We start from the raw sequence: 14,073 nt of genomic DNA on the forward strand, positions 1-14,073 counted from the left end.
TAATATCTATAGTATCTAACAATAGCTGTCAACCGCGGAGACTAACTAGGGAGAAAGAGAGCACACAAATAAAAGGAACCATGTCTGATGCAAAGGTATCTTCCCATTTCCAGGGAGACTAAAATGATCCTCTAATCAGTTTTCATTTACACTAATTTTTGCCCAGATTCAGCTCCACAAACTGCAATGAGCTGAGCTTGTAACTGGTCCATAAGACCTTATTTTACATAAACAACACTGTAGCTCACTTTTCACAAGGACTTGTTTATCTGCAGATGTGCTTCACTTGCACTGCTCACTTTAGCCAAGATTTTAAAGGGGTCCTCTCAAAGGGGTTTGTCAAACTGCTGAGCAGGTATTCTAGGATGCTTTTGGGGAGCAATACAGCTGCCGTGTTTTACAGCGAAGCAACCATTTCAAGCAAGATTTTAACAGATCCCTCCCACATGGAAAAGAAGTGTCTTCCTCCAGTACTCAAAAAAGTCAATACATTTGTCAACAAAAACAGATCTCAAACGAATTATTAGAAGCATATTTCACAGTAACTACAGCAATGGTATTTATGTTCCAAAATGGAGCACAAGACCAATTAAGTGACAGTTGTAGCAACATACTGTATCTGTGAATTACACTGCTCACAGGAACTGCGTTCAGGAATGCACAATGGAAGCAGGAGATAGGTTCAAGATGTTTTGGAGCAGGCTGAATTACAGACAGATGTACACAGCAGCATGTCCAGTCAAAATTAATTAAAGCAAACATATAGAAGAAAACAGAGGAAGAAAACCAAATCCTGTCGTTATAACCAACATACCTTGCCGTGACACCTGTGGCTTTCCAAGATAAGAAATCTGGTAGATCGAAGAAGTAGCCGGCCCTCTCCCAGCACAATTCTTGCAAGTTCTAACAAAAACATTTTGAGAAATGCAGATATTAGAGGCCACGACCATGTAATTGTTTTCATGCAATTAAAATATAACCATCAGTTTTTCAAATGATCATTTTTTCCAGACCCAATATTCTAATCATCTGGTCTGCTCTACTCCATTTATAGTGAAAACAAGGCCTTCCCCCTCCACAGACGGATCATAAGAAAAGGGTTTCCCAAGAAGAGTTCATGGAGGCACAGGTTTCAGGGCAGTAACGTGGGGTCTCCCCGTTCTCTGTCGGCTGCTCAGTGTCAGAGCTGTCTCAATAAACAACTTTCTCAAAAGATATCTGCTTGAAGAATGCCCCACTTTCTAAAATTAACCGTTTTAAATTTAGTATTTTTTAATTATAGTACAGGAAGATAACAAACAGCTTTCTGAGCACAAGAACACAGCTTTGAAATCTATTTCAAAATGTCTGAAACATGATCGAAGCATATAAGAACCTGTAAGCTTTCAGCGAAGCTTTTTTCCACAGCTGGGACCTTCGGGAGCTCTCAACTGCCTGGATTAACCAGCAACCATCAGCTTTAAATCCACACTACAGCCCTACTGTTGCCATCACAGCACGCACATGAATTCACCCAATTAACAGCCGTTTATCTTTGCAAACTTCGCTCTTACTTTCCCAGGAAAACAATCTCCACGCTTGCCACAGGTATCAGACAACGATGAATGGGAAGAAAGTTTTTTCCAGTATGACATGAAGAGCGAGCACCACTGTCCTGCAATACAATAACCATCCAGTGGCCACCTCTGGCCTCAGTACATTGAAATAACAAGAATACCAACACCAACCAAAAGTCAGTGCTGCCCACCACAAGGTTCACACGTCAGACTTCCACAGGAGGGTAAGATTGCTCTAAAAACCTCCACCAGCTTTTTAAATAATTGAAACAGCGCGAAGTTTTCTCACTTAAGAGCAGCTGTCGTATTAGAAATGCAAATCCTAGCAGGGTGTTTGGGGCATGGAGCCCTGCTAGGTGGCACAGCTTCAGCAACAGCACAAGTTGGGTCAAGTAGTTGCCTCTAGCAGGCTGAGGCAGAGCTGGAAAGATGCTTCAAAGTGCGTGACGCGGGAAACTATGTGGGTCTTCATCTCTACACAAGAAAAAAACCTGTAAGAACTTGTGGCACACAGCCAAGCAGAAGGCCAAAGTATTTTTGCAAAGGTTCTAGTAGTCTTGCTATCATGCTCTTCTTTTCAAATTATTCCATAAATTGTCAATAGCCAACATGACAATTTAAATTATCTGCATTTTAAAAGCTGCCATCGGTTTTCTGGAGAAAAATATTGATTACATGCAGTACCATAAATGTACACGCCGAATTAAAATAGAAGTTCAATTTTAAGAAATACTATTTGGCTCTATAACTTAATGCAGATACTATGTGTATCAAACCAAAATCTTACAAGTCCAGTAAGTGACTGAAACAGACTCTATGAATTCCAGAAGCTAAGGAGCAACTGGCTAAGTGCAAAAAAAGCAAAAGTTCGTTTAGTTCTGGGTCATGCCAAGAATCTGTCTTCTTTGCATTTAGTTCTTCAAAAGCTCCTAAAACTTTCTACTGAGTTCAAAAAAGAAATGCTCCAATTACAACTTCTTACCATAAGATGCACAACCTTGGGGTGCCTGTTCCTAATCACTGGGGTCTAGCTTACCCCCTAGACGTATGTGGCTGCTACTCACGTGCAATTTAACTTTGTATGTGAATGCAAAGGTGCTCCATGGTTTAGTCAAAGGCCCTTCAGCCCGATTATTCTGATAATAAAAGTCATTATGTATTGTTAATGTACTTGACAGTCTTCAAGAAGCAAGAGGAGTAGTTTGGCTATTAGTGTTAATCAACAAAGAAATTGGATTAAGAATAGCTGTTCTCTTCAAATAAATCTGTTTCATCAAAGATACTCCTTGGATCCTTATTCTATTACTTCAAGAATTCCCAAAAGCCACATGTTAGTGACACTAAAATATGTTGTTTCATGAACATCCAAATGATTCATTCTTTGCCATCTTGATGCTTTGTCATCACTAATTAGTACAGACAAAAAAATAAAAATCATAGCAGGCCTTGATGCTTTTTCCAAACAAATTTAAAAGTCTCCATGTTTTCGACACTCACTGAAGTTAATTCTAATTTATTTTCACTCACAGTCAGGAATCTGTGACCACATTAAAAGGACTGTGGAAAAGATCCGGGAACGTTCCCAATGCTGTATTCATATCCTGCGACTCACCCTCCAAACTCACTTGTAACGAACCTAATCCAATCTTTCTATTTTCCAGGGGTGCTTATGGAGTCCCCTTTCTCCACCTCTCTCTGATGGCTTTGGGGGTTTTTAACAACTATACCTCCAAACAATACTTTTTTGAGATCCTCACAGTTAATCCCAAATACCTGGGGCAAAGAGTTTAAGAATTATGAAGTACAATGTCTTTATCTTCCTAGACAAGAAGGGTCTGGGAGAGTGAGGGATCGGGGAACGGACACAGAGCACACGAAAGGTCTCCATGGCCCGTTTCTTCCTTGACAAGTCAAAAGAAGCCATACTGCAGATTTGCATTGCGTTAAATGTATTTGTTCACTTCTTAATTGGACAGAAAATACAAAAACAGGCAGAATTTCACGTGAGTTCCAGCATCCGATACCATTTTTTGGAGACACCTGGAGGCACATTCCCCTTGAGAAAGCAGAAAGAGCTTTCACATTCACATTGTACTGGTTGGCTGAGGTAGTTGTTTCTGTAGAGGAAACTTTTGATTTTCACTCTTACTGAGTATGTAATTTTTTTGTAAAATGAAGTGATCTTCAGACATCTAATGTTTATGAAAACACATTTTTTCTCACCAGAAGTACAAAGTGTATATAAAACACCAAAGATGTCCTGACTTTTGTGACTGTTAATACAGATCAAATATGAATCAAATGATGTTAAATGCCATTACAGACAACCTTTGGGTCAGAACCCTGTTGGCAGGGGATTAACTAAAGATGGGCTAGAAGCAAGACATCTGATTCAGCACAAGGGATCAGTCCGAATTTCATGGCTACTTATCAGCCAAAACCCACAAATTCAAAAATCATCCCAAACTGGTGTGTTAGAAATCTAGATTAAAACCAGGAGGGACAGATGGAAGCAGAAAAATGTTTTACCATTTAGTGTAAAAAAGAAAGCTGGCGTGAGCATTCAAGTTCCATACCAGGTCAAAATCTAAGTCATCTGAAAATCAGGAAAGAGACACATTCACTGAAGAACCATCTGTTTTTCCCAGTTCAACCCCCAATTTGAATCTCGGTCTCCCAGGCAATCTCTAGCAGTAGGCTACGTAGAGTATCAGTCTCTCTTTTTCTAAATTACAAAACATAAATATACATTGTGTGAAAGGAAGAAAGAGAAGCAAAGACTTAATGGATATAAGAAACCGATGTGCCATGCCCTGCTCCAATCCAGACAAATCAAGGACTTAGAGCTTGGATCTCCCACACCAGACCAGATGCCAAGCCACGTGATAGAGCTATTCTGAGATACCCAAGAGAGGCTCCAAGCACAGCACCACGAGCCAGGAGAGCACCAGAGTCCAGGTCAGAGAAATCCATGGAGGAAAAGACCAGGCACATTAAAGGCCGAGCTGGCAGAACCTGGCACAAGGCAAGAAGGACAATCTGCGTGCACGTTGTAAGCCTCATCACGCTGCAGTGGAGGGGAGAGAGATGGCTGGGAGATCGACTAAGTAGGACATCCTTAGAGATGTAGGTGCTTCAAGTCCCCCATCTTATGATCCTTTTTTTTAAATGATCCTTCTGCTTGATTAGGAACTGCAACTGAAAGTCAAACTTAACAGTCTGAGGTAAAATTTATGCACACATGTCTGCATGATGCATGGATTTCGGTAACACAGAGCTGTTGAGGCATTTATAAACAATGCTAATCAAGAGTTCAGTTCCAAACTCAGCAGCTTGGACTCAATTCTCACTTAGCATGGAACTTATTATTTATTTTAATGGAAAAATAGTCAGTCACAGTCAACAAAACAAAAAGCCAGCTGCAAGCAATGGAGAAGACATGGATCAACAAAGAAGCTGCTGCCAAGCTAATGCCAGCACTTCCACTATTCTTCTTCCCTCCATAGCCAGGAAAAGAGATGTTTTAATCAATTCTGCAAATTATCCCATGGGGAGCTGCAAGCCACAGGTGTACAGAAAGAAGGAGAGTGACACCTAAAACAGCAGCTGTAACTGAAGATGTGAACTAACATACAGGAAGAGCACTGACCACTGCGCCAGAAAAAAAAAAAAAAGTAGAGAAAATTAGTGAAAAACTATTGGTTTTAGTTATTAATTGCAGATGAATGATATGCTAGCCAGTCACTCTGTACTTTTTTTTTTTTGGCTAAAGGGAGGCTCTTTGCTATTATACACCATATTAAGAACAGAGTTGGGAAAGCAGAGCATAGGAAGACTGCATTTCATTTGGATCTGAGTCCAGCACCCCTCACCCACCTAGATAAGCTACAGTATCTCCGATTTAATTGGGACTAATATTTTTTAGAAATAGCTGATTTTTTTAATGCCAGTAGTAAGAGGAAACCATAAGAAATATCCTTTTGCTTTGGCACAATCTAAAATAAAATTTCCAGCCAGAAATTAGTGAACAGTATTTTTTTCTTCTGCTACCTCTGGGAAAAAAAAAATACTAACAGGCTAATTCTAGAGCTGGATAAACTTTCACTCGCTCTGTTTAAGCTACGCCCTCACTGCTGTCATGCTGGATTGCCATAGCACAGACATCCCTACAGTCATGTTGCACTGACAAACATTTGCATTAAAATAATTTTAAAAATTATTTTAAATTAAATTTTAAATTAAAACAATTTCAAAACATATTTTAAAAAAATTCAGAAAGTAAAGGAGTATGTAGCTACATTTTCTGTTCACATGCACACATCTACCTACCAGAATTGCCTACACACTTATCCAGGCAGTGAAGATCAAATTTCCTTAGCCAAAGTCAACAAAACAGCACAATCTGCTCAGCAAACCTGCAAAGAATGTACCTGAAACTACAGAGGTAAAGCACTATTGCAATAATGTTTTGTAAGATAATTCTAAACAATGAAGAAATCTAAGGAAATAACAGGAGGAGTGTTTTTAACTGATTGTTTTGAAAGGCCCAGTGACCAGGGACTACTTTCCTTTTCAGTGAAGTTCACATTCAAATTTACCTTACTGACTTCAGGAAGACTTAGTCAGAATCAACTTCCAGTTAGTTTCTAAATATTTATGAAAGGATAATGACTCTTTATTTCAAGATCTTCTACACTTGATGTTCTTAATTCATCTGACCACATTCAAAAGTCAAATGTGACTGTATCCACAAAAATTAGCATTAAAAAAAAAAATCATATATTCATTATGTCTTACATTACAGATTTAAGACTAGACTCTCTTTATCACCACACATGGTCCACACTGGCAGAGAAGCACAGTGCTCCGAGTAAGTGGACAGCAGATGTGCACACTTGAACAAGACTGCCCATAAGGCTACACGGTAGCTGCGGTCGGTTATCGTTTACCACAAACAGCTGTCCCCAACACACAAACTCCACTTGCAGTCATGGCTTGGTCACCTATCTGCAATCACAAACATCAAGGCCACTCAATTTCATGTAGGCTAACCACTAGGTGCCAGAGGGTAAAATGTTTCAGCAGCAATCAAACTAAACTGAATTAAAGCCAATACAATTCAAACAAAAATATCTCAACAGGCCTATTATGGCCTTCATAGTTCAGTTTCTTAATTCAAAAACAAAATGGAAGAGAGATGAAGAGCTGGAAGAACAGAATACACCCTGAAGCCTCTAGTTCAATCACTATTCTGTGTAAAGGGGGAGTGTAAGGAGATGAAATGTTAAAGAGAAAGCATTATATGGAAAAGAAAGTCAAAAAGAAGCAGATGAGAGTGAACTTGTGCCTTTGAAGAAAACCTGGAACATCCCTCTGCAAATAAATACAAGTCAAGTGTAACAAGAAAGTCACAAGAGATAAAGACCAGTATCTACAGCTCGTACAATGATGTCAGCTCATTCCTCACAGGGAGTGAGGTCATCTTCACTTCAATTCTAGCAACATGATGATGGAAATGGAAAAACACAGTTAGATCACCTTCACCCTCTCCCCCTTCTCCTCCCTCTTTGTTACTTCCAGCTAATTCGGAGTAAATTTACAAAGGTGGATTCTTTAGTCATACTTCTAACTACTTTGATGAAAACTCTTCAAGTAATAGAAATTCGATTCCTTTTTTTGAGAGAGAGCCTAACCACTCGAAACTCAGCAATACTGATGAACTGACCTATGTCAGACCCTTCCTCACAGAGGTCAAGGTTTTACATACATAGAATTAGGAGAGTCCAGGGCACAACAGGAGAAGACAGAATCTCCTAATCTGGCCTTCCATAATCAGGTTAGCATCATGGAGAGGGAGAGGAGGGTTTGTTGGCAACGTACACACAATTAACCTAGAGTCTAAAAACAGTCCAAAGGGCCATTTAGTATCAATACCTTGAATAACTTCATTCTGAAAGTGCATCTAGTCAGTCTCCTAAAGGACTCCTAAACGAATTCCGTTCACAGTCATATTTGTGCAACTTATCTTGCATTAACAAGGCTGTGGTTTCATATGACTGAACCCACGGATATGGAACATGGAAAAGGCAAGGGAAACCTTGAATATTTACCAGTTGGGCAATAAACTGAGAAAGAAACACTTATATTTATGCCAGCCTAAATAAACTTTGAAGCGTAAGAGAACAAGGTTCAGAGTTCCAAAGCACTGAGGATTCACTGACAGGAACATGTGTCATTAGGACTAATTTTAAGGTCCTTCCAACTACATGCTGTTTATTGTTACAAATGCATGAGGTTTGATTAAAAGAAAAGTATCAAACATTTTGCCAGTGACACAGAAGTTAACTCTGCTGGTTACTTCAATGGATTTATAACTTGTTCGTAATTACTAGCACCAGGGTATTTCATCGTAACTTCAGATACAAAGCAGTTATTTTCCCCACTGTACCCTCTCTGCAAAACCCCCATGAACGCAAGGAGATACAGAATGTGCACAGCACCGACCCCACGCAAAGATGTACAGGGGAAAAAAGCAAAAGCACTTAATGGCAGCAACATTGAACTCCTGGGAGTTCAAAAAAAGTTCCAGGGAATTCAAGGGACAACTCAGCAGTGAATCTTCACACATTAGGGTGTACCTGCTGACCTGGAGCAGGGCTGTACACAAAGTGTACGGCTGTGGGTTTTGTTTTGTTTATAAACACCCCTGTGTTGTAGCCACCTGACACCAACCAAAGGGAGAAAGGCCTAAAGCAGCTTCTGGATACACCAGCATTAGGGAGGAATATTAAGAAAGGAATAAGGAAGGAAAGGTGAAAAACCCATCCCTCTGGTCCATGGCATGGAGATGACTGGGGAATGATACAGTCTGCTGCCTCATACAGGTCAGGAAATAAAAGGCAAATGAAATTTTAGGAGCTTGTTTCAGAAAAAAAAGATACCTGTTCACACAAAGTACAGTTAAAGGGTGGAAGGCTTTACCACAGGACACAGTAGGTGCAAAGAGTGCATGTGGGTTCAGAAAAGATTAGCTACATTCACAGTGCAAAACAACTCACTACTGATCAGACAAATCACGAGTCAAACGGATTTCTGGTCTGACCCAACGCGGTTCTTGAATAGTTCTAGAAATACTGGGAGTGTTTGCAGAAAAATCCCAAACCAACTGTACATATTTGCAGAGGGGGGGCAGAAAACTCTGGGGGAACGTTTTACAATATAGTGACAGACTTCTGGGATGCTTTGAGAGGGATCTTATTTACAGCAGCCCCTGAGAATGCACTGCTCACTGGAATAAGCAGTAGCTTGGTAGGAAAGGTTATTTCACACATGATACAGAAAACATACTCAGCAGAACATTATCACTATCTTAGGAATGATCCCGCAGTCAGAACAGAGTATTTTTCCCTCGTTGTGTATTAGCTAGATCAAAACCTCACTCTGCCACACCTCTGGGAACTGTGCAGCAGTGGCAGAAGGGAAATACTAAACACATAAAAGAAAGATGGCACAACTCAAAAACCATGAAGGAAACATTGTGGTGATGCACTGTCCCCACCCCCCAGCTCTCGGACCGCTCCAAGGCCTATGAAATTCCCAGGTGGCCATGGTGCAGTGAGTTTGGCAGTTAAGTGTCTCTTGACTGTACTCTTGCAATGCAACAGTGGGGAGCAGCACGGACCGTCCCAGGAATTCGTTCTCCTAGCCACAGTGCGTACCAGGAATTCGGTTACCTTGCCTCGGTGGGGAATAAGAATGGAATAATTAATCATCCCTGGCAGCCCAGGAACAACTCGGGTAGGTTGGTACCAGCAACTACTGGCAACGTGAGAATTCAGTAATTACCAACCCGGATTGCAACCAGGGTGGAAATTTCCTGGTGTCCAAAGTCAACCATCTCGCGACTCTATAAACAGCATTCCCAAGCAAGGCCCTTAGAGCTCTCCTGGAGCGCAGCGGGCTGGGCCCAGCATCTCCCCCCAACTGGGACACCACTCAGAGCTCGCAAACTCTCAAGTCTGTGAAACTGGAGGACCGTGGTGGAAGACCAACAATGGGACCTGGGTTGATACTCCGCGCCTTGAGGCTCAGCCCTTCGCCCGTTGAGAGATACAAACGCATCCAACGTAAATTCTTGTACTGAACTCAAGGGGAAATTTTAATAGGTCTGTCTTTGTACACACATCTATCCCCATATCCACATCTATAACCTCCATGCCTATGCAATTTGATTTTAAGAACTTTAAGTCTTTAATTAAGTTGTATTAATTCATCGATGATTGAATTCTGCTAGAAAATTATACAATCTAATCTTGTGATTTATCTTAATAGTGTCAACGAATTTTAAATTGCTGCTATTGGAAAGTAATACAAGATAACAAAATCATACATTAAATCACCACGCTGAGAACCCCACACCTAATCCCTTTAGACATAAACCGCTGATCACATCCAGAACTAGGAGCAGGTTCACCCACTGCTCTCTGTGGAGTTTAGAAAGCAAGGGGGTCCCACTCTAAACCTCACAACTCAACAGGAGGGTCTCCCTCATCTTTTCCCCCTAATCCCTACATCTATCACACCAACCTGGTGCTGACTCCATTTCCCTGACCCCATGTAAGTCACTTCCCCCTATCCATGTGTAAATCACTCTAACACAATGCTGATTTGATTTCACTTTCATATGCTTTTTCTGTGTTGACTAAGTGACAGAGTGGACGTGCCCATCATTTTTCACAAATAATCTTAAAACCACTTTTTCATCTATTATCTTCGATGCTGGTCTTTTAAACCACTCATTCACAACAAACATCAAGTACTAGTTTATAAGCACTTTTTCTGTCCATGCCTTTAATACCTGTGTCACAGTTTATTCATCTATACAATATTAATAACAAAGCATCTGAAGAGGCTTAAGTAATTTACTACTTGTAGACCACTTGAAGACACCCACTGAGTAACACCACATGTGTCAACTGAAAATCAGTGTTTTAGCTTTCCTTTGGAGAATCTGCCCTTCGGTGTCATGGTAAGATTTGCCTTCCTTTGCAAAAAGTGAAAACACTTGCAGTACGTGAGGCTGAGTTTCAGCTCTCAGATGCTCACATGAACCTTTGCTGCTAGCCCCAAATGCCGTGTAATACATAGGCTCATCCCTGTGACTGGCACTGAAAATAAACCATCACTCTTCACACTATTCTTTCACCCTCCTACTTTGCAACAAGTACAGAAGCCGTAAGCAAAGACTCGATCGCATACCTCTCTGAAGCTAAAAAGTGTAACACTGCATCTCAACGGATTACAACAGACTCCACAGTAAATGGTACTGCTCCTCCTCAGGAGCTAGCTGAGTGCTGCTGCGGATGTTGCTTAAGGAGCCGGAGTTAGGGAAGGTAAGTTTAAGCAGCTTAATGTAGGCCTTTGCTAGCCCACTCAGGATGCAGGAACCGCCGTGTGAGCAGCTCAGCAGCCGATACTGAGGCAGAAGAAGCCCCAAACCACCTCTTAAGGATAATACGCTCTTTAGATGGTACGTCAGAAGCTGAAAGGGGACACATGAACAAGCCCTGTTCTGTAATGCCCTTCTGCCAGGTAACCTGCTGGCTGGCATTTATGGTAAGGCGAACTCTGTTTCCACCCGTTTGCTGATGGAGGGCACAAGCCCTGCCGTACTCGCTCTCCCCTGTACACCGCAGCAATTATGGCAGAGGGCTCTGGGCCTGTAGCAGACTTATACCTCTGAGCAACCACATTTGGAGACCCCATAACCTGGCCTTTCGTAATCAGTCAGGTACTGATACTGCAGACCTTGCAATGTAACATTTTAAACACAATGGATTCATTTAAGATTTTTAGAGCTTGCTTTTTATTATTTATAAAATGACTGGCATATGGTACTCAGAGCTCAAGAAGGTACGAACTAGTAGATGGGTATTTGTATTTCAGTATGGCATCTGCAAACAACATTAATTATCCTCTATTATCATTAATCTGTCAGTACCTACTTCTGCCAGTTATTTCCCTTGACTTTCCCCAATCTGCACCTTGTTACTATCTGATGTTTCATGTTTCTAAGGACAGGAGACTTCGGCTGCTTGAAACTGGCAGCAAGTGATTTACATTTGGGCTTTGTTAAATTGACAGCGAGCATCATTGAGACCAAATGTAACAGCCAGACTGGAGAAGGTTATAAAAAACTGAAGTGGCAAGCATTTCTCCTTTTATCTGACAGTTATTATTAAAAAGCCGTATGTCATTCTGTAACACACAAAATGTAAACACAGGGGACAGAGGTAGAGTTCCACATCGTGAACGGAGCACCTTCCCTCTACTGACAGTCTACTTCCTATAGATGGGCCAGAACTAAATTGAAGCTCTAACTGAACAGTTTATCAGCAGCTGCAGACATCACACCTCCCCTTACTGCTGGATGCAATGCCTCAAAGGCAGCACCTCTGGCCAGGACCCCCAGTGTTGAGATTGGTGCTGTTTTCAAATTGCTATAAAACCGTCCCAGAAGTAGCACCCCCATCCCTGTAAGCATGCCCAGCTACTGTAGCTGGAGCAGCAAATACACCTCCATAACTAAATCCTAGGATACTTCAAGGACTGTTCATTAACTGCAACTCCCCACCCTCTCTGTGAAGAATTTCTTCCTGATATCCAATCTAAACCTCCCCACTTTCAATTTAAACCCGTTACCCCTTGTCCTATCACCACAGGCCCTTGTAAAGATTCCAAATAATTGAGAGGAAAAAAGAACCTCAAAACGTTTTCATCACAACTTAAGGCTGGCCTCACTTTGTACATCTTTGGGTTCAACACTAAGGCTGAAGACTTCTGTTTCAGAAATTTCATTCTTAGAAATTAACAAAAGCATCAGTAAAAATGCACCACCGTCTCCCATGTACTCACTTCCTTTAGCCACAGCAATTTAGGTGGCTGCATTTCCACAGACATCACTCCCCCTACATAGCTCAGAACCCTGTGCTGCGTTGCATTGATGCGCTCAACTTGACTGACTGCACGATGGTCCATCCACATAATAACATTCCTGTAGTTCTGCCCTTAGGGAAAAGATAAAGAAAATAGAGATTATTTTAGGTCTGGTTTACACCCACCTCAGTACTAGACTAGTTACTAGACTCTAAGCTGCTTCACACTTTCACTTGTACAAAGAAAAACTTAAGGTTTTTTTGCATTAATAATCCACAGTATATATCTAAGGATAACATTCTAGCCCGCTGTGCTAACTTTAAGATATGGTGAGCACTGAGAATGCTGACTGCAACCAATCACGCTTGCGAGCATCAAAGAACTTGGAAATACCATGTTCTGTTGGACTATTTCATTCAAAGCACCCAAACTTCTTGACAAAGTACACATATTTAGCTAAAAATTAAAAGCATTTTGGTGACTAAGAACTAAAAATGTGACAATGTCAGCAATTATAAGCTAAAATTAAATCAGCTACTCAGCTGATAGTTACAGGGGTTCTCTTTCCTCTTCCATTGCTATGAGAAGAACTAACCTAACTCCTTTCAGAAATACAGTTTCAGGGGGATAATTTGCTGAAATGCTTTTATTTTGGATGTGGAAGGAAAAAGCATTTGGCAAGCCTGTGTAACACATGATAACAAGAAGCAAAGAACATTTTCTCAAAATTAACCTACAGAGGGACCTGCTAGACAGGTGGAAAAGTGATCCAGGTGACACTTCAGATCCCTCTCTTGCTGAGTACACAGCGCACTCAGCTCCTGAAACCACACTCCAAGACAAAGCACAACTATGAGGCAGACCAATATTTCTGACATGGACTGAAACACAACTGAGAACTGTCTTTTTATTTAACATCACCACCACGTAAACTCCAAGTTCTTGGGGAGATCAGAGAATAAAAAAAGAGAACTGAATTTGACTCAGTAGACCAAAATAGCCTCAGACATCATTAGGCATTGAACAGTTTGTAAGAGACTCTCAAACTGAAAAATAAATAATCTAAATTTAGCAAAGGACATTTTGGGGGCAAAGCTGGTTTTTTGAGAGACAGGAGGAGATGACAAATACATCTGAGAATAGAAAGGGAACGTACACAGAATTGTGATTATGGCTCTGATTTAGCACACACCTGATCTTAAAGATGGGATTCACTGAAAAAATAGTGCATCACAGACTTTTCTTGAGTCTTCTGAATCATCTACACAAAACCCAATACAAAAATGAACACTTTTAGAAAAAGGTGACAGCTTGTTTCTGAAGTTCAGCACTGTCCAAGCCAAAGACAGACCAGTGTAATAACTGCACAAGCTGAACCTCCTGCCTGCAGCTCCAGGACAGAGTGAGCAGTTAGACGACACTAGGTCTCACATTTTTAACATTCCTTCAGTCAGTACGGATGGGCATTTATACACACTATAAAAGGCAGGATTAGTGAACTCTGAAGGAGGAGAAAACATGCAGAAAAGAAAAATGAGCATAGATTTCTCTAAAAGCAGCAATCCCGAATACAAGTACAGGC

General features: G+C 41.0%; 1 protein-coding gene across 1 annotated transcript in view; it reads right to left on the reverse strand.

Annotated features, from left to right (window-relative positions):
* The window catches only part of LOC104516302 (FGGY carbohydrate kinase domain-containing protein-like), a gene marked incomplete at its 3' end in the record, with an annotated part of 57,786 nt that extends 45,163 nt beyond the window's left edge, over positions 1-12,623 (reverse strand). Inside the window, exons 1-2 of the mRNA XM_010160589.1 lie at positions 12,471-12,623; positions 815-903 (exon numbers count right to left, since the gene is read on the reverse strand). Of these exons, the coding sequence (XP_010158891.1) occupies positions 815-903; positions 12,471-12,599 (218 nt within the window). The remainder of the gene's footprint in view (positions 1-814; positions 904-12,470) is intronic.
* Between the last annotated feature and the right edge of the window lie 1,450 nt (positions 12,624-14,073).

This window comes from Eurypyga helias, unplaced genomic scaffold (genome assembly GCF_000690775.1).
Source record: "Eurypyga helias isolate BGI_N326 unplaced genomic scaffold, ASM69077v1 scaffold4471, whole genome shotgun sequence".
Classification (NCBI taxonomy): domain Eukaryota; kingdom Metazoa; phylum Chordata; class Aves; order Eurypygiformes; family Eurypygidae; genus Eurypyga; species Eurypyga helias.